The following is a 27,168-nucleotide window of genomic DNA, read 5'->3' on the forward strand; positions in this document are numbered from 1 at the left end:
TGATGAAAGTGAGCTATCATTTCTATTTACGATGTATATGAAATACTACTTAAGTTATTGTTTTCTTTCAGACATTTTGTCACTTTTTCTCATTTAGGGCCATGAACGTGCATGGAAAGTTAGGATACACTACTGTTTTTTTGACGTGGATTTCACACAAATAATGATTTTTTACGATTTTGATGTTCGCAGGTCATTTTGACCCATATTTCTTTGTTCCAAGGCAACTGTAGACACAAATTAAATATATTTATTGCGTATGTTGGTGTTTTACTGGAAAGGGAAAAGTGAGCTTTTGCTCACTATTTTCAGTACTGATAAAGACTTCCTCAGACACAGAAAAGTAAAAGTGAGCTATCATTTCTATTTTCAATGTATATAAAATACTAAAGCAGATGAATTTAGACCCACAAAAAAATCCAGAGGTAAATACAGGTGATGACAGATGATGTGCCCCACAAAACATGATACCAAAACAAACACCATTTGTGTAAAATGCAAGAAGTCAGAATGTGTGCACATCATGTTAACAGGGATTTCTTGAATTTGTACTCTAAAAAACGATTCGTTGGCTGAACAACCATAACTTATGAAAGTAATTAGATTAAACACGAAAAACGTAGTATTTACTGTTTAACTTTTCAACCTCTACTTAACATATTTAGTATGTGTAACACAAAAATTTAAGTTACCAGGTGAACTTAAATGTATCCAAAAATAAAATGAAAAAACATAAGTAATGCTAACTACTATAACAATTGCATCAAAATTAAGTAAATCTAGCATAACATTTTAAGTAACTATAGAGCCACGTGATTTCCCATGATGCCTTTTCAGCCAAAAATTATGACATATGTTGTAGCCATTTTGTGAAGCACATGCCCTGTAAAAAAATCCAACTTCAAAATGTTCTTTTAACAAAAAACAATGTTTTTCTTGTTGAAGGGCATCAGTTCATTAATTTGTGTTCACTGAATGAAATAAGCATAATCATCCTGCTAACAAATATCATTTGTTGACTGGAGTTTTAAGATTTTATCCAATTTGTTTACCCAACATGCCAAACTGAGTTATCTGAACAAGCAATTAAAAAAAACAATGGTCTGAATAGTTCCCAGCATGCATTGCGACATGTTCACTTCTTTGGTTAATATTTACTAAAAAAGATGACTGTTTTAATGTTTGCTGGCTTTATTTATGTTGACATGTTGTTAATGTTAATTATATGTTGTATTTAGAGTTATTTAAAAAAATATATATGTTTGTTCATTGTTACCATGATTGAGAAGTGTGTGCTCAGTGTAGAGGGCAACACAGTGGGTTAGCGCGCATCATTGTTTCCTCACAGCAAAAAGGTCTCTGGTTTAAGCAAGGGCTAAGTCAGACAAAGACTTTGTTCAGGAGACCTTTCTGTGTACACTCCCACAGTCCAAAACATGCAGGTTAGCTGAATTGGGTATACTAAATTGCTCTAACTTCACTCTAAAAAATGATGTGTTGGATTTACTTAAAATAAATATGCACCATTTTTCCATCACGCTTTTTAAGTAATCCCAACTTGGAATAATTTTACTTAAAATAAACAAGAAAATATGTGTTATATGAACTTAAATATTTGAGTTCATCAACATTCTTTATTTAAAAAATTAAGTACATAAAACACAGGTTTTCTTGTTAATTTTAAGTAAAACTATCAAAGTTGGGAATACTTAAAGAGTGTGATGCAAAAATGGTGCATATATATTTTAAGTAAATCCAACACATCATTTTTTAGCTTGTTTAAGAAAAGAAAAACTTAATTTATTTTCACAGAAATATTAAATGGTTTATTTAGGATGTTTTAAACATATGTCAAAAAAAACATGTTGAATAAAAATTTCATGTTCTTGTTTTTCATAATGGGTTAAAGGGTTAAAGGGTTGAAATGAACTCTTATTAAGTTATTCTGAGGTTTCATATTTAGCTGTGTACAGTCTGAGACAAAAGTATCTTTTGTACGTGTTAACAAACACATTAAGAAAAACTTTTGGGTAAAATAATCCAGTCAGTCAGTGGTCGTGGGAGGGGCTTTATCAGTGTGACATCACATTAACAAGAGAATCAAAACAGCATGTCTTATGAGACTGCTTTGGTTTAATGGGTATTTAAAAAATGATTTTTTTTGTAGGGTTGTTGTGTTTACACACTACCAACACACATTTATGTCCAAACACCTTGTAAAAGTGGATTTTGCATTGCAGATTCCCTTTAACATCCTCAAAATTACAGAAACATTTTGCTGTGGTAGAACTTAAAACAATTTGTTTATGGATTAAATTAGAAGGCAAATTTGTTCCAAGTGTCTTCTGTAATAAATAAAAATATAAATAAAAATGACATTTATGACGTTGGTGTGGTTAATTTAATGCACAGAAAACAGAAGACTTGGTATTTTCTTAAGCCCTTTCGCAAACCACAGTAAAGTTTGTGGATTAAATCTCTCTGACGCCAAAGCCAGATCTGAAGTGAAATTTAACTTTGATGTGATTTCAGTGCTGGATAATTGCCCAAACTGAATGAAAAACTTTTTGCTTTTCTAGTTGTCTCTCTGCCAGTGTGATTTTAATAGTGGTGAATTGAATCCTTTTGTTTTTATCAAACAAAATGCCCTTGCTTGTCTTTGCCACGAAAGGTGTTTTAGGTTAAGTTTACTTAAAGGAATAGTTCACCTAAACACATTTAACTTTAATTACAATCTTCCATTGAACACAAAAGGAGATGTTTAGCAAAACGACTGAGCTACACTTGTCCATATACACTCCTGAAATAAAGTGAAGAACTATGTTGCTGTGAAAAACCTTTTTCACGTTTATTTTTAAAAGTGTAAACAAGACTCTGAATGTCATTCTGCACTTCAAACGAAATAAAATATATGTGTAGCCTTTAGATTACTGTACATACATTGAGTAATCTAATGCAATTTACAATAAAATTTTTACAGTGTTTATTATATTATTCTTCTAAATGTAACCCTCGCAACCTTGTTTATCATAATGAAACTTGAATAATCTAAAGACAAAATTTCAGAGACAGAAATCATGACTCACAGACGGATATTTCAGATGAGTGGATATTCACTGATGCCGATGATCTCCATGGTAACCGGCCGCTGTAATATTCCAGCTGTAGTGCTCAGATCCGAAACTATTGCATTAATACAAAGAGAGAGTCAAGGTAAAAGGCAGACTCACTGTGTGTGTATATACATGCATAGATAACTGCTGTATAATATTACTTGGTTGCCAAGCATCCGCAGTAAGAGCAGTGTGAGATTGCATACTGGTACGTGTGTGTTGTGTTTGTTTATGCTCAGAGAGATCATCTCTGTACACTTATTACAAATTCACACAATTACACTTCATCAACGACATTTCAGAAAATGTGTTTGTTTAAAAAGGTCATGACACTTCGCAGAAATAATGTACATTAAATACCAAAAATAAATGTGTTTTGTACTAATGGTACTAACCTTTTTGCTAACCCTTAATATTATACTTTGGCACATTTATTGTCCTGTACATTTTGTGCTACCCACATGAATGACACTTCAAATAAAGTGGTTTGATGAGAAGAGCTGTGCTATTGTGACACTATTAAATGTTTGGACATGATTTTTGGACATGATGGCAGCACACCAAAACTCTCAAAGAATATAAATAGTATGAAGTGTAAAAATCATGCAATACATACGCCAAATTCCACTTTGGCGTGCATATGATACGCCAGTCCTTCCCATTCACTTAAACGGTGCATCTTTTTTTGTCATTTTATTTATTGGTTTCTCAATTGTTTTGCTATTTTTTTTTTACCATTTTCACTTGGGTTTAGGGTTAGAACAACTTTTTGTTATATAAAAATGACATCCTAACCCAAACCCCAACTCTAACCCCAACTCCAAGCGACCATGGCTTAAATATGGACAAAAACATATAAACCTGTATATTAAATAACCTCATTAAGCAAATCTAAAATCTAACCCTAAACCCAAGCGAAAATGGTTTAAAAAACAGAAAAAATTGAGAAACCAATAAATAAAACGACAAAAAAGATGGACTGGCGCAGGCCCGGCTGCAGAATGAAATGACTGAGGAGGCATGTGAAATTTTTGAGGGGGCTTAACCTTATACCATCAATAATACACTGAGATCTCGCTTTAGAAAGACATACTTTTAAATGCAGCGGTCCATAAAACACTCCATACGCAACTGCACAGCACAGGTAACCAGAAACTCACTGAATACAAAAATGCAAACAGAGGGGGCACAAATCAGATCTGAGGGGGCAATGCCCCCTTTTGCCCCCTCGTGGCGCCGGGCCTGGACTGGCGTATCATATGCACGCCAAAGTGGAATTTGGCGTATGTATTGCACGATTTTTACACTTCGTGCTATTTATACGCATCTACGTGAGACTGGGTAGGAAGATCTGATCTGACAATACATCAGCATCATGACAACAGGTTTTGCTGGGAGAAAACACTACTTACATTGTCATAAATATGTTGTACATGATAGTGAATGACATCTGCTTTCTAAAGGGCAGATCTGCAGGACATCTACAGTATATTACTGTATTTCTGTCTGACTTTCATTGCTTTCAGTACAATAATTGGCAGTGGCATATGAACATTGGCCCAAATACAATATGAGTGTATGTGAACCTAAATGATATATGAGGACGTTAAAAATGCATTTTTTTGTGTGTGAATAACAACTTTGTAATGACTGTTGCTTATTTATTGACTCGTCTTTTGCATGATGGCTGGAGGCTGTCTATGTCTATCTGAATGTATTTGCTCATTAATGATTCCTGTTTAGCGAGGTCTCTGGATCTGGCAGGTGCGTGTGGTTTTGTTTCGGTATTACAATGTGCATTTGTCCGCAGGTTGCTGACAACAGGTTACCAAGGCAATAACATCCGTCATATTCATTTCCATGTGTTTATCTAAGTGTTGACAGGTGATTCTCACAGAAAACAAAAAGCAAGCCCAGATCAGGTGTCTCTGATGCTATAGTTCATCTGTTTTCATCCAATTCAGGCTGTTTACAGAAAGTGGCCACATACATATGGATTGATAACAACAACCAATGTAAATACTCACATTTCATGATTTTGAAGTCCTTTACAGTTAGGTTCTCTAAAAGTTTTCATGGTTACGTGTTTGAAACGAATTAAGCAATGTGGCATGTGTGTCTTCTCATGGCCCCTACGTGTTGGCTGAAGGCTTTATGGGCCACATATGGAAGAAATGGCCCCTGAAATCAAATGGACCCTATAAGAGCTGCCTGCCAGCTACACACAGGGGCTTCATAAATTATCGTCTGTTCAACATCTGTTTACTTCAACTAGTTTTGGGTTCGCACATTGAGCTCTTTCGACAGCTCTAAATAATCTTCATCAGAAAGATGAGCAGTGGATATCAGTAGATATCAGTACCACTCATCATATACACCAGTGTGACAGCGCCCTCTGCTGGGCAATATTATTACTGACAATACAAAATACACAGAGCTTCTACACTCTTAAAACAACACATTTTGTGTCTAGTTAAGGATAACATATTAAATGTGTTGTCCTTAACTAGACACTTTTTTGTGTTATTATTGGAACAACACATTTTGTGTTGTCCCTTACAGAAAATAACACATAATGTGTTAAATAGCATAACCCAAAACAATATGTAAAAAGTGAACGAATCCTTTCTTAGATTGTAGTAGTTTTTATTACAAAATTACACAAATACATTGAAATTTACGTAAAAAAAGCAATAAATGATGAGAAATGTGTCCCTGATTGCCCTGACATTTTAATTTTTATTTCAATAAAGCACACAAAACAGACAAAAACAAGCAATTTAACCCCTTCAGACTCTGCATCCACTGGAATGGACATCACATGTTTTATAGTTCAAACCAATAAAAATGCTCATCAACCAATCAAAATAAGGCACACTGAAAATCAGGTCTGAAGGGGTTAAACACTATTACTGTAGTGAGCGATAACTGTAAGGCTGGATTGGGCTGGACCAGACTGACATAAAGTGTTATTAAATGGTACAAATTGGAATAGTTTGTTTGTACTAACCGTTTGAAATAGTAATGCAGAAAATCTCTGACAGAGAAACACTTTAATACAAACAAATGTAAGCATACGAATATAAGAAAAACTAATAAGTAGTGAATAAATATACAGTATGATCCAGACCCCTGCACGTGTAGTATTCATGAGTTGTGTGTATGATTCGAGATGTTTCTCCGGATGAAATGAACATTGAGAGATGAAGTCTGCTCCTCCACCGGCTGTTGAGAGAGATTGTTGGTTTGAGGGATGCTATCGACAGTGCAGCCCTTCATAGGACACACAGAAAACTGAGACAACAACGTGACCAGGATGGACTTCATCATGACCATGGCAATGTGCTTTCCCACACACGAACGCGGGCCTGATCCGAATGGTTGAAAGAAACGATTCGGCACCTTTTCAAAAAGAGATATTACTATTAAACTATGACAGATGCTGTTACCCCACAACATTGAACGATTGATGTATAGTTACTACTGTAATGGTTACAGTAATTAAATGGTTACTTTTTAACCACAGCTGCCATTTAACACAAAAACTAAATTCTGAAGGTTTTACATTTTGAGTAACCTTCCTTATGATTTACACACATTAACTCTTATAACATTAACTCTTTCCCCGCCAATTAAGGAGTTATCTTGTCAATTAAGAGAAAATGCTTCCCTGCCAATGACTAGATTTTTCGGCAATACATATTTTCACTATTGTCCACCAAGTGGCGCTCTTACACAACTTATAAACACTGAAGCATCCACTGATTCAATACAGTAAAAACTCTGTGTATGTTTTGATCATCACTTTGAATCTAACAAAAGTCCTTATCAAAAATGCAATAATCTCAGCCTTTTGCTCAAAATGTGGTGTTTTTGAAGAAACCTACCCATATTTGAAAGGATATAAAAAAGGGAACTAATGAAGGTAGGATAAAATGTTTTTGTTTGTTTGTTTGAAAGCATTTGATATATTTTATGTTTATATATTTATAGAGAACATTTTCTGGAAGTCATTAAACTTTTGTAAAAAAACATAAAAAATGATGGTGCTGGCTGGCAACAAAAAAAAAAAAACGCTGGTAGGGAAAGAGTTAACTATTTTTACTGCAGTATTACTATATTGTAAACTTTTACAAGGTTTTTGAAATCCACTGAATTTGAAGTAAAACAAACAAATAATTGGTGAATGTTGTAAAATATCAGTATGCTAATGACATAAAAATGGTTAAAAATTTAAAGGCTGGGTGCATGATTTAAAAAAAAACACTTTGGAAAAGAGAGTCGGGACGACTATCAAAACACACTTGTAGCCAATCAGCAGTAAGGGGCGTGTCTACTAACTGACATCGTTGCCTGGGTTGCGTATGTGTGGGGCGGGTCCATTGATATGTATAAAGGCTAGATGTGTTACGGCGGAGTCTCTAACGTCATCACCTGACGGCCATCTTACTTCAGGCAGCTCGCTCACTCCTAGCATTGTGTTTTAATGATGCATGTACTTTTAAATGACCATAACTTGCTCAATTTTCTACCAATTTTCAAACGGTTTGGTTTTTTACAAACGTTATTAACGTGGCTATAATTCTGGTTATTAACGTGGTTATAGATGCTTTAACATGTTTCATTAATTTTTTATTTATTTTTAGTATAAGTATGCATATGTACATCATTGACGTTAATAACAAACCAAACCGTTTGAAAATTGGTAAAAAATTAAGCAAGTTATGGTCATTTAAAAGCACCTGCACCATTAAAACTCAATGCCACGAGCGAGCGAGCGCCCCGTGGCAAGATGGCCGCCAAATGCGGACGTTCCACTCAATTGGCCAGCAGCGCGGGTGAGACATCTAGCTCTTATACATTTCTATAGGCGGGTCTATCAACAGAAGGTCCAGATTCAGTTGGGGTTGGGGCGTGTTTGTTTAGGTGATTTCAAATATCAACATTGGCTTTCAGAGATCATGCATCCCGCCTTTAATCATTTTTGTTTCAGTTGATGTAGACATCACATTTACAAAATCCATGCTTTAAATAAAAAATATACTACTTGTGCATTTACATCATTTAATAATACATCCATTATGTACAAAATATAAGACAAGAATCAAACATTATCACTCACATTTTTCTGAAAGTTGTCCAGACTGAACTGGTTTGGTTTAGGGAAAAATTCAGTTTTGTGCATCCGTCCCACATTTAGTATGATATTTGTTCCTTTCTTTACTCTGTAGCCCTCGATGACATCATCATCCACCGCTCGACGCATAGTGAAGTCCACTACTGGGTGAAACCTCAGACACTCATTGATAAAACTCTCCAGAACGTGAAGCCTTGACAGATCTGCATGCTGAAGACTCCTGTCAGCTACAAAACACACAAAATAAACAATTCAGTAAAGATAGTTCCTCTTTAAATTAACTCAACATAAACTACACACTTAAAGCATGCTAAATCTTCACCCAAAACTTTAAGGGGCGGTTTCCCAGACACGGTTTAGATTAATCCAGGATTAGCCCTTAGTTATATTAGGACATTTTCAAACAAACATTACAAAAAAACAATACTGGTGTGCATCTTGAGACAAAACAATGGCACTTATATGTTAAGATATTTGTTTATAAATTAAGGCAGCTCAAACATGCAATTAATTCTGGGACTAGGATAAGCCCTGTCCGAAAACCACTCCTAGATTACATACAAGCCATATGTTGATTTGATATTCTCATCTTCCACATTAAAACCCAGCATGAAACAATCATGGATTAAAAGCATCTGGGTGTCAAGAAGGTCAAACCATAAAAGAAGACACACAGAGCCAATACGATTTGAGAGCAAAAGAGTAAGATGATCAGTAAATCACTTAAATTTCAGTCTATTTCTCACACAAAGCTATCATAATGACATCAAATATTATGCACAGGTCACATGGAGGTGAGCTTTTATGGTGTTTCTTCTCCTTTTTGAAGTTTTTAGGAAATGATAAATTAAAAATGAAAAAAATGATTGACATATGAGTATAAAGGTTTGTAAATAAACAATGACATATTTTCTTAGCTAAATAGGTGTTTTCCGACCTAAAACTGTTTGTATTTCCCGCACGATCTTCAGCTCCACGTCTGGATTTTCTTTGAGGATCAACAACATGAAGAACAAACTGACAGAGAGAGTATCTGGACCGGCGATCACCATCTCCAACACACACTGTCTGACATTCTCAGCGCTCAGCTCACCGTGACTCTAAACCCACACAAATACACACATACACATCACTTACTGTTATAATGATGATATCTATATATATATATATATATATATATATATATATATATGTGTGTGTGTGTGTGTTATACTGACCTGAGCGAATATCAGTTCTGCAGCGAAGTCAAGGTGATCGAGTTTCTCTGCCTGTAATAGCTGAGATCTTTTCTTCTCTATCAGAGCTGCAATGGCGTCCTGCAACTCCTGACTGACACACAAACACAATGAATGGATAAACAATCAAGATTTTACAGACACTGACAAAAGAAAATCACTTTACAATTTAGTCTTATAAAACTTCCATGCATTAGCTGTTTCTTACAAAAAGCAACTGTGAGAGTGCCACATATCATCATACTGTATGATTACCATATTCTTATACCACAGGTCTGTTGAATGCTGCATTCTGATTGGTTGAGAAATGTTTCATTTATTTTTCTGTAAACCACACACCGAACTTGTCAAATGTCTTAAAAATAGGCACAAGAGCAATTTTTGTGGTAACCGTGGTATAAGAAGAATAGCTGACTCTGGTCCTTTGAATTATTCGATATAATGCACACCACTTTGGGTGTGCATTATTTTCTTATAATTCAATGGCCCGTCGTCAATTATTCCTTACATATGCCATGGTATTTTAAACTTTTACCATGGTTGAAAAACATGTGCATTAAAAGACTTACGCTTCTTGTATGTGTTTCCTGTGCAGCCAGTCCAGTCTGAAGTACACGTCAGGTTTGATAAGAACCGTCTGCCATGTGTCGAAATACTTGTGAATTTTCAGAAGCAAATCTCGCTCTGCATCACAACAGCAAGATAATGTCAATTTTACCCCGTAATAGATGTTTATTATTTACCATATTCAAAACTAAAGAACAATAAACATAAAAGTCATTTTAAAGTCTGAGACCACGCATAAATTTGGTTAAATCAGGACTAACCATTCAGAGGAACTCTTAGAAACAGTCTGTTGGAGATGTCCACTACGATACAGCGCAGTAAATTGAGGATGTCCACCTGTCCCTGGTTATCGGTGAACTGAGATAAATCATCTAGATGTGTGCTTGTGGAAGATGTGCATATCTCCAAAGTTCTCTGAAGACCTGGACCTGTTAAAGCTGACAAACACACAAACACTTAAAGGGGACATTTCACACGACTTAATAAAGATGTCAAATAAATCTTTGGTGTCCCCAAAGTACATATGTGAAGTTTTAGCCCAAAATAACATATAGATTATTTAATATAACATGTTAAAATTGACACTTTGTAGGTGTGAGCAAAATGTGCAGTTTTTGGGTGTGTCTTTTAAATGCAAAAATGATGCTGATGTAATGCAAACACTGATCACCATAATAGTGGTTTGTTGAAATTGAAACTCAATTGTGCTGTCAATTATTTTCTCTCACTCTCTCTCTCTCTGTGTGTGGGTGTGTTTCAGATTAAGGGGCAGTATTATTATAAAAAATCCCCTTCTGACATCACAAGGGGAGACCACTTAAACATGAAAGACGTCAGATTTTCATGATAAGTCCCCTTTAAGATGGCATATATGTTTTACATTGATTTATATATATGTAACCTAACCCCTTTCGAAAAAACGTTAACACATAAAACACTTTTAAATATAAAAAACACAATGTTGTTGTGCTTCGTCAACTTTTTGTTGTAAGGAAGCAATTAAATTGTAATGATCAAAGTTCATTGTGCATTAAAACATTACAGTATTTGGACAGCATATAAAATATAAAAACCTTTAGCGTAGAAGGTGCGTATTTTTTTCCAGAGAGCGACGTTTGAGTTGAATATAATGCCCTGTTCATGCATCCCGATACACTGCAGACCCAATTTACTCCCAAACCTTGAGATGTACTGAGATCTCTTCAACACATGATACACAGCAGAAGACCTGAGGTTCAAACAGCAGAAGAATAATCTCATATCATCGCTTCACATTTATCACAGATTGATCACAGATAATACGAGGATCCGTACCTGCTCAGGATGAGAGTCTCTTCACCGTTGATCCAGACTCTCACCATGTCTCCGTATCTGGAGTTGTAGTAGTTGCTGGCTGTCCCGATCCCGCACCAGATGAACCGACAATAAGACAACAGAGGTCCCAGACCCAGAAGAAAACAAGGACCTGAACAAAACACATACTGTAAGCAAATATATTTTATGATCATAATTGAAAGGATACATAGCTGCATGCAAGAACCTCTTGTTAAATAATAGTTTACACTTTTACTTAAAGCATAGGCCATACACAAAGTATATTAAAATCATATAATCAATGTACACTGAAAAAAATGATTCATTGAATTTAATCAATTTTTTTAAGGTAAGTGGTTGCAATCAATTTATTTTTTATTATTATTATTAAACCTTTATTTTACCAGGAAAGAAAATTTAAGCTAAATTTAAACAATAGTTTTATATTATATTTTACTTTACTAATCTTTTTTGTTTAAATGTAGCTTAAATAAATTGATTGCAACCACTTACCTTAAAAAAATTGATTAAATTCAATGAATCATTTTTTCAGTGTACAGCTTATTGCGTTTATAAAGCAACAAAAAATAGCATGATGAAAGACATTAGCCAATATATATATATATATATATATATATATATAAAGACAATATATATATATATATGTATGTATGTATATAAATATATATATATATATATATATATATATATATATATATATATAAAGACTATATATATATATATATATATATATATATATATATATATATATATATATATATATATATATATATATATATATATATATATATATATATATATATATATATATATATATATATATATATATATATATATATATATATACACACTGTAAAAACATTTGTTGGTTCAACTTAAAAAAGTAAATGTTCATGCTGCCATAAAATTTTGAGTTAATTTAACTTAAAAAAAATGTTGAGTCAACTAATATTTTAAGTAAAATTTTTAAGTTGAATTAACTTAATTAATTAGGCAGCAAGAACACTTAATTTTTTAAGTTGAACCAACAAATCTTTTCCCAGTATTACTGTTATTTAACATTACATATATTTATACCACGGGTCTGTTGAATGCTTTATTCCGATTGGTTGAGAAATGTTCCATGGGTGTTGATTATTTATCTGTAAACCGCACACCTAACTTGTCAAATGTCTTAAAATAACCACCAAAGCAAAGTAAACGTGGTATACGCGGAATAATTGACTTCGGTCCTTTGAATTATAAGAAAATAATGCACACCCAGTTCATATCGTGCCACGTTACCACCTTGGGTGTGCATTATTTTCTTATAATCCAATGGCCCGTCATCAATTATTTCTTACATATACATCACAGATGTCAACAACAATGCTGCGACTGAAAAAATAAAACACCACATATAAGTTAAACTCCTTGAAAACTATCAGTAAAACAACATCTATTTGTTAGGTTAGATTAAATAATCTGATATCTCAAATGAAATGTAGATGAAAGAGAAGCTACTGACCTGGCACATTGGATTTCTCTGACCGACGTTGTCCAATGGCCAGCAGCAGACAGAGAAACAGCAGTAGTAATGTAGCTGTGACTCCCTGCAGGCTTTCATCAGCACCATTTGTGCTGTTACAGGTCCCATGAATCTGAAAATCCACCGTAGTCTCCCCGAGACGCAAACGCTTCATTTCAAAGAGCTTGAGCAGTTCAGCTGCCATAGATATAGATGAGTACAGAACAGACTAAAGTATCGGTACAGCACACATACACTTTTATATCTGAGCACTTGTATGGGGTTGGATCAGGACAAGTCAAAAGTCAAAATAAAACCCTGCTTAACCTTGCCCACTGCATGCGTCCTTCGGCATCAGCCACGCCGTCACGGTTCCAAAAACCTTATCATGACACTCGAACCCTCAGCTGCGCTGAACCCAAGCTCAGTAAAACTTCAAAGAGTAGAAAGTATATTAAACACATCTCCTCAATGCCCTTGATTCATTCTACAACCCCATCTGCTCAAAACAAAACATTTAGGCCTACAATCTTTGCTTAAAACATACTACAAAAATGTCATTAAAAATTTAAGTTTATTATAAATTATACAAATAAATATTAGTTATTAAATTTATAAATAATATTCATATAATATTCATATAATATTCATAATATTTTTATTGCATTACAACATATAATTTTTTTATGAGGGATCATAAAAATTGCATTTTGTCTTTGAATAAGCTATGAGAACATTTTATTTTGCTGCATTTACACAAATAATCCCATTTAAATGTTTACATACCATTGTTTCTTATAAGTACATAAAAAAACTTAAGGCCAGTCATGTATAATAAAAATTTAGTGTGGAAATAAATAAAAATAAAATGTTAAAATAAAAAATAAGCTATAAACTCTGCACTAAAAAAAATTATTCATTCAATTTACTCAATTTTTTAAGGTAAGTGGTTGCAATCAATTTATTTAAGCTACATTTAAACAAAAAAATTAGTTTAAATGTAGCTTAATTAAATTGATTGCGACCACTTACCTTAAAAAATTGAATAAATTGAATGAATTTTTTTTTCAGTGAGAGGCTGTGAGAATAGATAAAGTGAAGTACATTTGCTTGCTTTTTACCCATATGGCAAAACAAATACATTTTGGACAAAAATATGTTTTAAATGCTAAATACATTGGTATGTTTACAGGTTTGTAACATACAAAGTTTTTCTTCCAATGCGATGTGAATATAAATGCTTTAAAATATATTTATTTTTAAAATATATTTCAAAATATACAAACAAATGGCAAAAAATATATATTGGTGAAAAATGTGTATATTTTATATTTTTATTTATTTTTAATATTTCAGCACATATATTTTTGGGTCATTTTTGTATATTTTTTAAAATATATTTAAAATTATATTTGAAAATAAAAAAAATTGCAGTATGGGTATTGGTATATATTTGGCATTATTTTTTGTAGGTCAAGCCAATTTTCATATAAATAAACAGTGGCGTCACAGTCTCCAAATGTTTATGGAAGAGTCTGTAAGCATGACTACTTACTGTAGGCATTTTTTTGTTTTTGCATCATTAGATGTAAAACAAAAACAAATTGTTATGGTGAACACAAAAGCTAGTTTGTGTATCTTCAGTTTGCCTTTGTGTGTCTTTATCTGTACAGAGACGTTATGAATTCACTGAACGCCCACTTTCATTGCTAAAGAATTTATGGAAATAAGCAGACTGATCACCATCAGAGCAAACTGGTAGAGCTTTCTGCTATTTTCCATGTAAAGGGAGGGAGACCTTAATAAACACATTCATTCTCTCGTATTAATAAATACATGCATCATCAATAATAATTTGCAATAATAATAAGGAAATAATTCACATGCATATTTTTATATATATTTATATTCATGTTAGGAATATTTATTATATTTTATATTTAGGTTTTTATATGTAGAATATTGACATATAGGTCAGTATTTCATAGTAGCTTGGTTAACTAGATGTTTTTCTAATGCATCTCATGGCAATGCATACATATTTTACAAGATGGCTAATTTATATAAATTCGCATGACCACATTTGCACTTTTTTGTACGATTTGCTTTTGCCCCCGTGAGGTTGGGGTTAGGGCCGGGGATTGGGTCTTTTTGTAAAATACATATTTTCTTGTGAGATCAGGCTGTTTTTATTTTTCAAAAAACTTGGTTGGGCTTAATTTGGTATAAATGTCCTTCAACACATTTTGAGCATGAGAAGACAAACCACTAAGTGTGTTTTTTGTGTATTGAAGGCAAGGGTATATACAAAGGTATCTAGTAGAGACTTTCCTTTATGTCAGAATCACTTGTTGGTCCTGATAAAGATGTCAACCCTCTTTGAACATGCAGTGACTGTATCAGATTAGTGTTTCTTAGAAATCAAGGGTCTCTTATGATAGAAAGGGGATCATTTTATGAGGATGGAATGTCTAACAGAGAAATCTTTAATTCATTAGAGAACAAAACGTTCCTCTGCACATTGAAAGCCACTTAAATATTTTGTTACTTGAATACAGCCTTTGTGATCCTCTGGTTTTGAAATTATACAAATAAGATGTTTGTCCCTTGTTGCAAAACTGTGGGCAGGGGGCACGAGAAGGGGGAGAATTGGGTATTTTCCAACCATAAATTTAAAGTCAAATTTTTACCATGACACCCAAGAAAGTGTCACTGCATTGTGTTTGTAAGAGCGTAACTACAAACAGCAAAGCAATGGTTTTAGGATTATGGCACACATCTTTATATGCTTTTCTTATTGTTTGCTTACTTGATCATGTTGGCAGTCTGTCGGCATACAGCCAGAAACCTGAGAAGAGAGCATGCTGGGCTCTGGGATGGTCGTGTGTTCAGCCCAGTTGAGAAACGCTGCTGTACGTCTATTGTGGGTGGGCGACTGTTCGGTTTCTCACGAGTGGTGCCAAATGACGAAGAATGATGACAATGTCTGAGACGTGGTGAACAGGGACAGAAGCCAAACCACTTCCTCTTGTTGAACACAGTAATGTCCACTCAACTGACCCTCTGAGGTCTAAGTGCCTGTTACATAAAACCTTTGCAAATATATCAAGTTGCTTTTTAGTTAAATCATTTCTGTGTAACCTTATGTTGTTTAGTTCATGACTATTAGACATTTTACAGAAACTCAATTGTACAAATTGCATTCTACAACATTTTATAATAATTTATGTCATTCTCAACATAAAATCCTTCTAACAGAATCAAAACATATAAGATTATTTTTGATTTAGCAGATAGACATAATACAGGAAAGGGTTGGTGTTCCACAAAGCTCAGTCTTGGGCCCTTTTCATTTTTCTCTTATATGCTCCTGATAAAGGGGAATTTTATCCAAAAACTACTTTCTGGCATCCCAAATCCATATTTCTCATCTTCTGCAATATCTGTTTAGTCTCAGAAGCCAAACTTCTGACCACTGATGGATGATCTGTACTGTGGCTTATTCCAGCTAAAAACAACCGAGCACAAAAGCAACATATTTATTTCTGGTTCTTTACTTAAAGGATCCATTACTGTACGCTGGAAAAAACTGTACCTGAACTGATATGACCCCCCATCCTCCCCTAAGCATAACCACATCGTACAGTACAGATCCCACTAATCTCTCATGCTTAGTTCCTCACTTGCGTGCTCACACACAAACCCATCCTACCACACAATGACCATGCAATGACCTACAGCCGCAGGGCAATACACAACAGACTACCAACATTTATCAGAGAGCAGAGGAAATTCTAATTTCTTTTAGACGTTCATTAACATCTGGTTATGCAGAACAACACCAATTTTTTTTTTTTTAAATGGCCATTATCTGCCTTGTAGGGATGCCTTTTCACATGTATTATGCGAATAAGTAAAGATTTTGGAGTTTCCATCCCTTGGATTTCTGGTGCTAACAAATTACAACTGCAGAAGTGTATGATATCTGCATTGCGTGTCAAGTCTGTGCACACAAAGATCCCTCAAGGGTCTTTGCTACTTTAGTGACTGACATTTACTCACTGTGACATGATATCACCTTGGAGTGGAATCATTTTTTTGTCAGTATTGTTTTGTCTGCATTGTCGCAGTTTCTCATGGTAATACTTTCAGATTTTTTCCAGTTTCCTAGTCACATTTATTTGTGGTAGTTTGGTTTTATGCCAACTTTGTCGTAAGAAACCTTTAACATTTCTAATAAAACGAGCTGTCAATTATGCATTAATGACTGTTTTACTTTGCTATAAACACGTTTATCATCATACTAATTCTTTTTTTCTCACCTACTGGTAACCTTTGTGCCCACTATTATAATGATACATTAACACATCCTCAACTGCTACCCAAAATGTAGCCTCCTTTGTCAGAATAGGAGCTTTAACTGACCTTAAACCTTGTCATAGCTCTCTGTATAATTCAAAAAATTGTCCTTCAATGTGGAAACATTGGTTACTGTAGAAGTCTTGCTGTGTCTCTCAGCGTCTCCAGTTTTCTTTTACATCATTGGTTGATGTAGATTATGCTGGTCAGCCTACGGCCATGCTGAAGAATGGACTTCACTGCATATAAATCAGGTGACTGCACAAGCGGGGGCTTTTTTCCAGCGCATCACAACGGCACAAAGCTCAGTTCAACCCAAACTCAACTCAGAACAAGGACTTTGACTGTCCTATTAACTTTCAGAAGGGATTCGTGTTAACTTTTTACCTTATAATTTTTTTTAATCTGTAAGAAGTTTGCAGATACTGAAATATATTTAAGTCTAAACAAAACTTGTTGATATCTCATTGGGATGTTGGATCCATTGGGCGAGCTGAGGAGAACCGGTGGCTTTAGGCAATGCGGTGGCCGGTTGTCTTGGCAGGTGCGATGGGCTCTGTACATCGTGTGTGTGTTGACGCTAATGAACTCTGCCGGTCTGGTGCTGCTCCTCGTTCAGCAGAGAGACTTATGGACTCATCTGACCGAGGTGGAGCAGCAGATGGTGGAGATTTCTCAGAGCTCCGTGGTTGAATTCATGACGCAGGTGAACGGAGATGAGGCCGAGTATCAGCATTCCAGAAACAAACGCAGGCGGCATCATCGAGGGACGAGGCCGATTGTAGGGGACGAGTCAGATGTGGATGAGGAACTCATGAGGGATTTTCAGTATCAGCACCAGAGGGAACACAGGCAGGGTTTTCAGCACAAAACAGAGGAGCAGGATGGCATGATGATGATGATGACTTACTCCATGGTGCCAGTAAGAAAAACTTGACTTGTTTTTCATGATTGATGACACCTTTCATGTTGGTTATGTGGTAAACAGCTATTGATAATCTACATAATTATTTATCTATACACTCTATATAAAACATCACCTATAGCAATGCACAGTATGATTAAATGCAAATCCATAGCAATGATCTATAACAGCCTGGCATCAGTAAATGTACAAATGTAGATTATGCTTTGAATAAATGGATAACCTTTAGATATGGTTACATAATTGGATGTTACATATTTGTTTATTTTTATCCTGTAAACCCTCCTGCTATCCAATGAATCTTGAATCTTCTACAATGAATGTTTCAGGTTAAAATCCTGCTGGATATCTGCAACAGTAGTAAAGGAGTCTGTTTGACCGGTCAGTATAAGGATTAACTGTAATTGTAATGAAGATATTAATATTTAGTGTCTACTTTATTTTCTCTTTTGAGTTTAAAATTAATGTAATTTTACTTTTACAGGCCCACCGGGACCACCAGGACTGCCAGGTTGAACATTTAATATTTTAATAATGTATGGATGCGTAAATCTCACAAGATCATGTTTACCTGGTTATGCAGAAAGAATCAAAATTATATCTTATATAAGTTTTTATAGTTTCATTTATACCATAATACAATGATTTTCGTCATTAGCGTAAATTAAAAGCAATATTACAAATAATTTTACTAAAATATTTTCATTATGAATATTTACATTAAGATAATTATTTTATATATGAGATTTTTTCCACATTTTAGAAAGGAATGTGCCAAAATGTCATGGTAACACTTTACAATAAGGCTGTAATTGTTAACATTAGTAAATGCATTAGCTAAAATGAATTATATAGTATATCAGCATTTATTAATCTTTGATTATTTAGTTGGTACAATTTTTGATTTTAAAAATGTATTAACAAATGTTAAAATGAACATAAAAAGATTAATAAATTCTGTAGAAGTATTGTTAATTTATGTTAGCTATTGTGTTGACTAATGTTAACAAATATAACCTTATTAATGCTGTAAGTTTTATCAAAATTACAATATCAAAATAAAAGTGCAGTGGGTCTAAAATTAGGCATTATTATTTTAAGTGAAGTATATTTTCTTATTTCTTCCATTGGTTTTTGATGTGATACAGACATGTTCTTGATTATTGTTATATTCACCCATACATCATAATGCTTACCTGTGTAATTGTTTTGTTTTAATGTTACTTTATGGAATTGCAGGTTTGCCTGGTGTGGACGGAATGGCGGGATTTAATGGAACAGACGGAATTCCAGGATTGCCAGGAGAGCCTGGAGCTCATGGAAAACGAGGAAAAAAAGGTCAGCTACTGTACTGTATACAAGGAAGAACATAAAAATGGCCCATAGTGCACATGAATGAATGAATGTAGTCAATAAAGGACTCACTGTAAGAAAATGTCCTCTTTCAAACACAGCTTGTGTGTCTTTTATCTTCAAGAAAGGAAGGATATTATACTTCAGTCACACAGCAGGATTCAGGGACATTATCTGAGAATTTATACAGAATACAGACAATAGACAACAAGTGCCTACAGAACATTCTGCAAGTGTCCTTTATGGAAAAACACTCAATGGAATTCTTTGTAATGTGATGACAAAATTATAGGAAAATATTTCTTCATTCCAGCCATGATTGTAATATTTGATATGATTATGATTCATTGTCTCACTAAAAAAGTGTAATTTCCCACAGATGAGAGTACTGGTTGTCCCAGGTAAAAATAAACTAGACTTGAATGTACTAAAACTATAACAGCAAGTACATTTCATATGTTACATTTTAGTATGTTGTTATTTTTGTGCTAAATAAAAGTTATACACTACAAAATATATTAATTACAGTAAAAGTATAGTTTTATTTCAGCTAGTGCAGTTAAATAAAGTATACTAAACACCGGTAAAACTTAAATAGATTTGAAGTCTTTTGAAATAAATGATGCACAGTTCAGTGCACTTAGATGTTCTTCAATTTATCTTAAGAAGTACTAAAGAATTTTTATATATTTGGGGCATGAAAATAGTACATTTACTAAGTGCATTTAAATAAAGTGTGCACTTTTTTCACCTGGGTAACTCAGTTAAAGCAACAAACCATAAGTAAATGATCTGTTCTACTTGTAAACTTACTGCAGCTTTGTATACTGCATTGTTGGCTCCTAGCAATAAGTTAAATATCGTTCATTTATAAGTCACTTTGAATAAAAGTGTCCTGGCTACCACCCCCAGTGAATGATTTTGTTTGTTTTGTGCAGGTCCTCCGGGTGAGAATGGTGAACCCGGTAAACAGGGAGAAAAAGGAGAGCCTGGACCTCCGGGACCTCCTGGAGAGAAGGGCGAACCTTCAAATGATGTCTTTATAGAAGGTAAAGAGCTCTTTAGATGATATAGTTACATTTAAGTGGCAGTGTTATGGGCCATACACACGAAGCACGAATTCAATGATTTGCACGAATAGGTTACATACAAAATCAATGCAAAGAAGACGCAAATAGACCCAGACTCTATTGTGCGAGCCGATAACAATTGGGTGGCACGATTGCAGCAAAAGAAAATAGTTATTATAAACGTGTCTCCCCCTAAGTTGAACATTTTTAACTCAAGCTAAAAATTTTCATGACACCAAGTTAAATCCCGTGAGTAATCTAGAGCGAGGAAAACAATGCTTTGCGTTTGGTGCTTTGCGGTTTTAGATGCATCCACACAAAATGCAAAACATCGCCATTGCGTTTCTTACTCTAGATTACACACGGGATTTATTTTAGTGTCATGCAAAAAATGTTAAATGTTTTTAATTTGCTCGAAGACGAAAAACACGAAAAGGTAATCACGGCAACTAATTTGCGTGATTCGCATCGCCCCGCGCATTTAATTTGTATGTTATCAACGCAAAGCGTTGAATTCGCGTTTGGTGTGTACGACTTGTTTGTGTATTTTAGCATCACTGAAATGCTGTATTAACAAATCAGCATCTAGGAGCAGAAATATCTGTTTACATTTTAAGTGAAATGAATAAAGCAAATATATGCTTCTGTAGTGATTATAACAATGTTAAGTGTGAGGCATGAACGTCAGTCTTATTTATTCTGATGCTTTAATCTGTAGGTCCACCTGGTCCACCAGGACCTCCAGGCCAACCAGGACCTCCAGGTCCCCCCGGGCCCCAGGGGCCACCAAGACACAGGAATCACAGATCACATATTGATATAGGGAAAGAGTCTGTGGGTGAGTAAGGATACAATTTACCTCAGTTCTGACCAGGTTGCATTACAAATAGGGTTGTATTCCAAAATTCGGTAAAATTTTGCCCACAAATCATACTGAAAATCAATAATTATAAAATATATAAATTAATTTACAAATATATTTTTGTTGGTAATTTTAATGTAATGTAAAATATGTTTAGAAAGAACACATAAATTGTTGTAAATTTTACACATTAAGAAAATGCATATTGGACACTGGACTGTAAAATTAAAGTCAAGAACAATTATTGCAAAAAAAAACAAAAAACAGTACAGTAATGAAAATTGTGATGCAATGTGGTTTATCAAAACGCTGTCATAATGCAAAAACTTAAAATATACACTGCAAAAAATGACTTTTTATTTAGTATTTTTGTCTTGTTTTCAGTACAAATATCTAAAAAATCCTTCAATCATGATGTATTTTAAACAAAATCACAAACATAAGTTTAAACAAAATTTAAACAATTGATTTAAACAAAAGTAAAAATATATCTGACAATGGGTTAAGAAAGAAATCTTGAAGTAAGTTTACTTTTTTCTTAAACACTTAATTTAAGAAAAAAGTTTTAAAATCATTGGCAGATATTTTTGAGTTTTAAGAACAAATGAAGAGTTTGGTTCCAAAACGCGATAAACGCCATTTTTGAAAAAAATCAGTATGTAAATTCTTAATTTTACGCAAAATCCAATATCCGCCGTGTTATTCTGTCATCTTTTCTCCCTTTTTTCCCAAAACGCAATAAACGCCAGTCCTTCTTTTCTACAGAACGCAATAAATCCACTCCAGAAATTACAGCCCACCATTCCACGCACTGTAAGCAAACAATGGCGGCGCGCCGAGTACACGGAATCCTGGTTTTTGTGATCAACAAACAAACAAAAGCAAAATAATATTTTAATGGCATTGATCAACCTGTGGTTGTTTTCTGTGACTGGAAAGATTGTAAGTCATCAACATCCAATAACTTACGCGAGAGTGTCGCGACAGCATCTGTGAAGTTTATGTGATTCTAACACATTGACCCCAGGGGATCTTATGAAAAACTTACTTTACATTATTTTACTCAAAGTCAACGAAAATCGAGCAGGATCAAAACATTTTACAGCGGATCGCTTTGAAAAACGTTAAGCGACAGCGTCCAGTATAACCGCAGCAATGACAGTGATCTTAATATGACAAAGTAAGTGTTTTGATTAATGACATTAATGTTTATTTTTTAGTCAGTGTGTACAACTGTTCAACTAAATGAATATATGCTATGTGAAAGTTTGTGACAGAAAATAGTGGTTTTCATCTTGTCATTTTCTTGGTATAGACAACACGTTTTTACCGAAATTTGTCAAAATGGATTTATTGCGTTTTGGAACCAAACTCTTCAAATACACTTAAATTTTAAGGCCATTTTGCAATTTCTAGATATTTGTACTAAAACAAAACTAAGACAATAAGAAAGAAAGTTTTTTTGCAGTGTAGACACATTTCCTCTTAAGGAATTCACAATACAACCTGGTCAAAATGTTTTAATCCAAATGTTTAATGAATGAAGTATAATGTAATACGAGCTCTCTGTAACTTGTATTTCTTTAGGTCACCTCAATTCAGTCCCAAATGATGACACCATCAACCAGAAAATGGCATTACGAAAGACAAATGGTATACAGCAAAATTCATAGCAAAATAATGCTCTACATTAACAGTATATCAGATCTCACTGTATGTTTCTCACAGACTGTGTTATAAAGTCAGTGCTGAACCCCAGACATCTGATGAAAATGAGCGACACTTTTGGTGCATGGATGATGGACACTGCCGCTCAGGATGATGAGAAGATTTGGGTAGCAGAACATTTCTCAGGTACTGAAGAGAAATTTCATTGATGAACACTGACACCACAGTTTGAAAAGAGATAAAACAGTTTTCCATCATTTCTCAGGTCGTATCATAAAGGAGTACAACAGTATCGCTGCGTTTCAGAACGGCAGCAGTGAATCCATTGACGTCAAGAAGTTTTTTCAAGGTTGCGGCCATGCTGTACACAACGGCTCCATATTCTACCACATCGCTGGAACACCAAATATTGCAAAGTATGATTGAATACAGTCAGATCTTCGGGATAAAATTAATTCAACTTTCAAAATATAACTTCTATATAACTTTTTCACGTTGAGTAATATTTTAGGATAACCAGGTAACTTAAAGGAACAGTATGTAAGAAATGTATATCAATTAATCATAAAATGGCCCTGATATGTCACTAGACATTAAGAAATCATTTTCATTTCAAATACTTATATCACTGACAACAGTGGTTTGGCCAGGATATTGTCATTTAAAAAGTGGAGTTGCAGCCCTCAACTGATGTTTATGTTGTCATGTTGTGTATCGGCCACCAGTTGTGTGGTTGCAGTACCAGTTTTAGCCACAAGTTTTGTGATTGCAATACCAGATTTGGCCACAATCCTACATACTGTTCCTTTAAGTACCTTTATTTTTAAGAACGTGCCTATTGTCTTGCATTTGGCACACGCCTTTATCCAAAGTGACTTACAATGCATTACAAGGTATACATTTTATCAACGTGTCTTCCCTGAGTTCAAACCCATGACCTTTTGTGCTGCTAACGCAATGCTCTACCACTGAGCTATACAACAGTATGTTATGCAAGTCAATTCAACATATATTTTAAGTTGTGACATAAGTTGACATAACTTATAAAAACAAGTTTACCTCAATTTGTTAAGTTAAAGTAGCTAATGTTGTTTAAATATAATTTTTTTTTGCAGTGTATGTGTGTTGTCTGGGATTTGAACCCATGACTTTTGTGCTGCTAATGCAATACTCTACCAATTGACCTACATGAACATTCATAACATAAATATCTCCTCAAATCTTATTTGAAACATTTCCAGGTTTGATCTTCGAACAAAGATCTTACACACCCTGAGCATCGAGAACGCTCTCTATCACAATCTGTCCTACTTGCTTCAGAACTCCAAGACGTATTTCAAACTGGCAGCGGATGAGAACGGTCTGTGGATCATATTTGCATCAGTCACCGATGACAATATCATGGTGGCACGACTGGATGGCAAGAGGTTCTCCATCAGCACCTACATCAACACTACGTACCCGAGGACCAAAGCTGGGAACGCATTTATCGCCTGCGGGATCCTTTACATCACGGACACTAAAGACACGAAGGTGACCCACGCCTTTGACCTTCTTAAGGGGAAGCCTGTTAGTGTAAGTCTGGATCTGAGGGCATCTGAAGGGGTTCTGTCTATGATCTCATACAACCCCCGAGACAAACATCTGTACATATGGGATAGTAGCTACGTCAAAACTTACCAGGTTCAGTTTCTCTCTGACGAATAACCATGCATTATTGCAGTATGTGTTTTGCAGAGTTTTGTTGTGTTGTGACTACTTATAAGCAAAAAATAACAATTAATTGCTATATTTGTTGCCCATATGCAAAACCAAATTTCTTAAGTGAATCAAAAATAAACCTTTAAAAATGACTTCAGGCTATAAGATGTCCATTCAGTATACAGTGTTTCTAAAGCATACTTCAACAATACATTAAATGTCTCTGTACCGTTGCATTACATAAGAAAATATCTCTGGGCTACAAATTTGACAAAATGCAAATTGCAAACATATGATGTTAGAGAAAAACTCTTCTGTGGCATTTATACAATTACCTTCAATTGGGTGGTGCCGATGGGATTGTTAATGGATGTATGAAGTCAGTTCTTCATTACAATAACTAAAAATATACCAGAATGCTTGGTAAAGGTTGTTACAATGCATTATGGTTTGGTTTGGAAACCTTATGATTCAACCAAAGTCCAAGCTTGCTTGCCTGGTAATAATAAAAGCATTCCCTAGATGTATTATATGAACAGTAAAATGTTTGTCTGATCCATTACAGACAGTATGAACTGCTGCCCTGTAGAACCGTACACTTTATCAGTGTGTAGGTAATCTTTCAAACCAAACATTTTATTTTAAAATGCAGGTCTAATGTATTACATTTGTGTTTATTGATGTATGGATTGTTTATTGTGAATAGATCCAAGCTATTGTCATTGTAAATGCGTTTTTTATCCAAGACAAATTTCCCGTTGGGGACAATAAATTGTGTGTCAAAACAAACGTTTTTAAACACTCTTAGAAAGGATTTACACATCTTTGTGTGGAGTTTTTAACACATTATGTGTCATTTTAACGCATTATGTGTCATTTTGTGTTAAAATATAACACAAGTTTTGTTATAAGTAACACAAAATGTGTTGTTTCAATAATAACACAGAGATGTGTGTTGTCCCAGAATCAACACTGATGTTTTGTTTTTAACACATTCGTTCTAAGATATATTATTTTATCATTTAAATCCCAACAATTTAAATTTGGTTTCAAATGCTTATAACTTGTTCTTGTGCTGTCTTGCAAAACTAAACATGCATTTTTTATGTGCCCCTTCAGTGTCTACTAGGGCAAAAAGAAAAAAAAATTCTCTTGTCAAAAAAAATCAGTTTTAGCAGATTAACTGTTTTAACATTTCACAATACTTTTTAAGATGTAAAACAAATCTTTGGTGTCCCCAGAGTACGTATGTGAAGTTTTAGCTGATAAAATCATATCGATAATTCATTATAACATGTTAAAATTGCCACTTTGTAGATGTGAGCAAAAAATGTGCCATTTTGGGTGTGGATGTGCCCTTTAAATGCAAATTAGTTGATCTCTGTAATAAATGGCAGTGCCGTGGTTGGATAGTGCAGATTAAGGTGGTATTAACCTCTTCCGACATCACACGGGGGGGGGGGTCAAATTTCACCCATTTTTTGACATGCTTACAGAGAATGGTTTACCAAAACTAAGTTACTGGATTTTACATTTTCTAGGTTGATAGGCTGACTCAGTTATAGCACTTGAACATGGAAAAAGTCAGATTTTCATGATATATCCCCTTTATGCAACATTGAAAAGTATATGAAAAGTAAAGCTTAATTTATATATATGTATACACACACACACACTTGAAAGAAAAAGTATGTGGATTTCTTCATAAATTGGTCATAAAATGTGTTCTGATCTTTATGTAAGTCACAATCAGCGTTGGGCAAGTTACTAAAAATTAACAATTAGTTACAGTTACTAGTTACTTCTTTTAAAAGTAATTGAGTTACTTGACCAGTTACTGTATATCAAAAGTAATTAGTTACTAGGGAAAGTAACTTTTAAGTTACTTTTATGTCTGCTTTTTAAATGTGAATATGAACAGTACTGAACAGTCAAACAATAAAATTATATGGATGGGCTATTTTACACGTAAGACTCTAATTATCACATACTGTAGGAGGCTATTTTGCTTTAGATTCAGCCGTTGAATATTTTTGTTAGAAATTATTTTAATATGTAAGCTTAGTTTTATTATGTATATCATTTAGACAAATATTCTGTATGTTTACATTGAAAATATATAGTGTGTAGTGTCTCTTTAAGAATTTGGAGACAATTGTGTCAACATGTCATATTTTCTAAAATAAATTATCTTTTTTCTTATTCCATATTTATTTTAATAAGCCAGAAACGTCTCTGATGTGTCCTGCTGACAGGCGCGGTGTGCACGAGCATCAGCTGACGCAAATTATGGGTCCTCCGAAGATTAGACCGTCTCATTTCAGTTCTCTTCGCGA

General features: G+C 34.2%; 2 protein-coding genes across 2 annotated transcripts; one reads left to right on the forward strand and one right to left on the reverse strand.

Moving 5' to 3' along the window:
* Positions 1-5,750: 5,750 nt before the first annotated feature.
* Positions 5,751-13,373, reverse strand: cyp19a1a (cytochrome P450, family 19, subfamily A, polypeptide 1a). Its single transcript, XM_055174802.2, has 9 exons — positions 12,895-13,373; positions 11,367-11,517; positions 11,126-11,280; positions 10,313-10,489; positions 10,055-10,169; positions 9,468-9,579; positions 9,188-9,350; positions 8,236-8,477; positions 5,751-6,515 (listed from the first exon to the last, which is right to left on the reverse strand). Exons 1-9 carry the CDS (start codon positions 13,097-13,099, stop codon positions 6,261-6,263), a joined length of 1,575 nt encoding a protein of 524 aa, XP_055030777.2. The 5' UTR covers positions 13,100-13,373; the 3' UTR covers positions 5,751-6,260.
* A 4,133-nt stretch (positions 13,374-17,506) lies between these two features.
* Positions 17,507-25,637, forward strand: gldn (gliomedin). The gene is made up of 10 exons (XM_055174879.2): positions 17,507-18,175; positions 18,508-18,559; positions 18,663-18,689; positions 19,418-19,516; positions 20,470-20,580; positions 21,320-21,439; positions 23,051-23,116; positions 23,192-23,317; positions 23,397-23,547; positions 24,373-25,637. Exons 1-10 carry the CDS (start codon positions 17,726-17,728, stop codon positions 24,836-24,838), a joined length of 1,668 nt encoding a protein of 555 aa, XP_055030854.2. The 5' UTR covers positions 17,507-17,725; the 3' UTR covers positions 24,839-25,637.
* The last annotated feature ends 1,531 nt before the right edge of the window (positions 25,638-27,168 follow it).

This window comes from Misgurnus anguillicaudatus, chromosome 15, assembly GCF_027580225.2.
Source record: "Misgurnus anguillicaudatus chromosome 15, ASM2758022v2, whole genome shotgun sequence".
NCBI classification, from domain to species: Eukaryota; Metazoa; Chordata; class Actinopteri; order Cypriniformes; family Cobitidae; genus Misgurnus; species Misgurnus anguillicaudatus.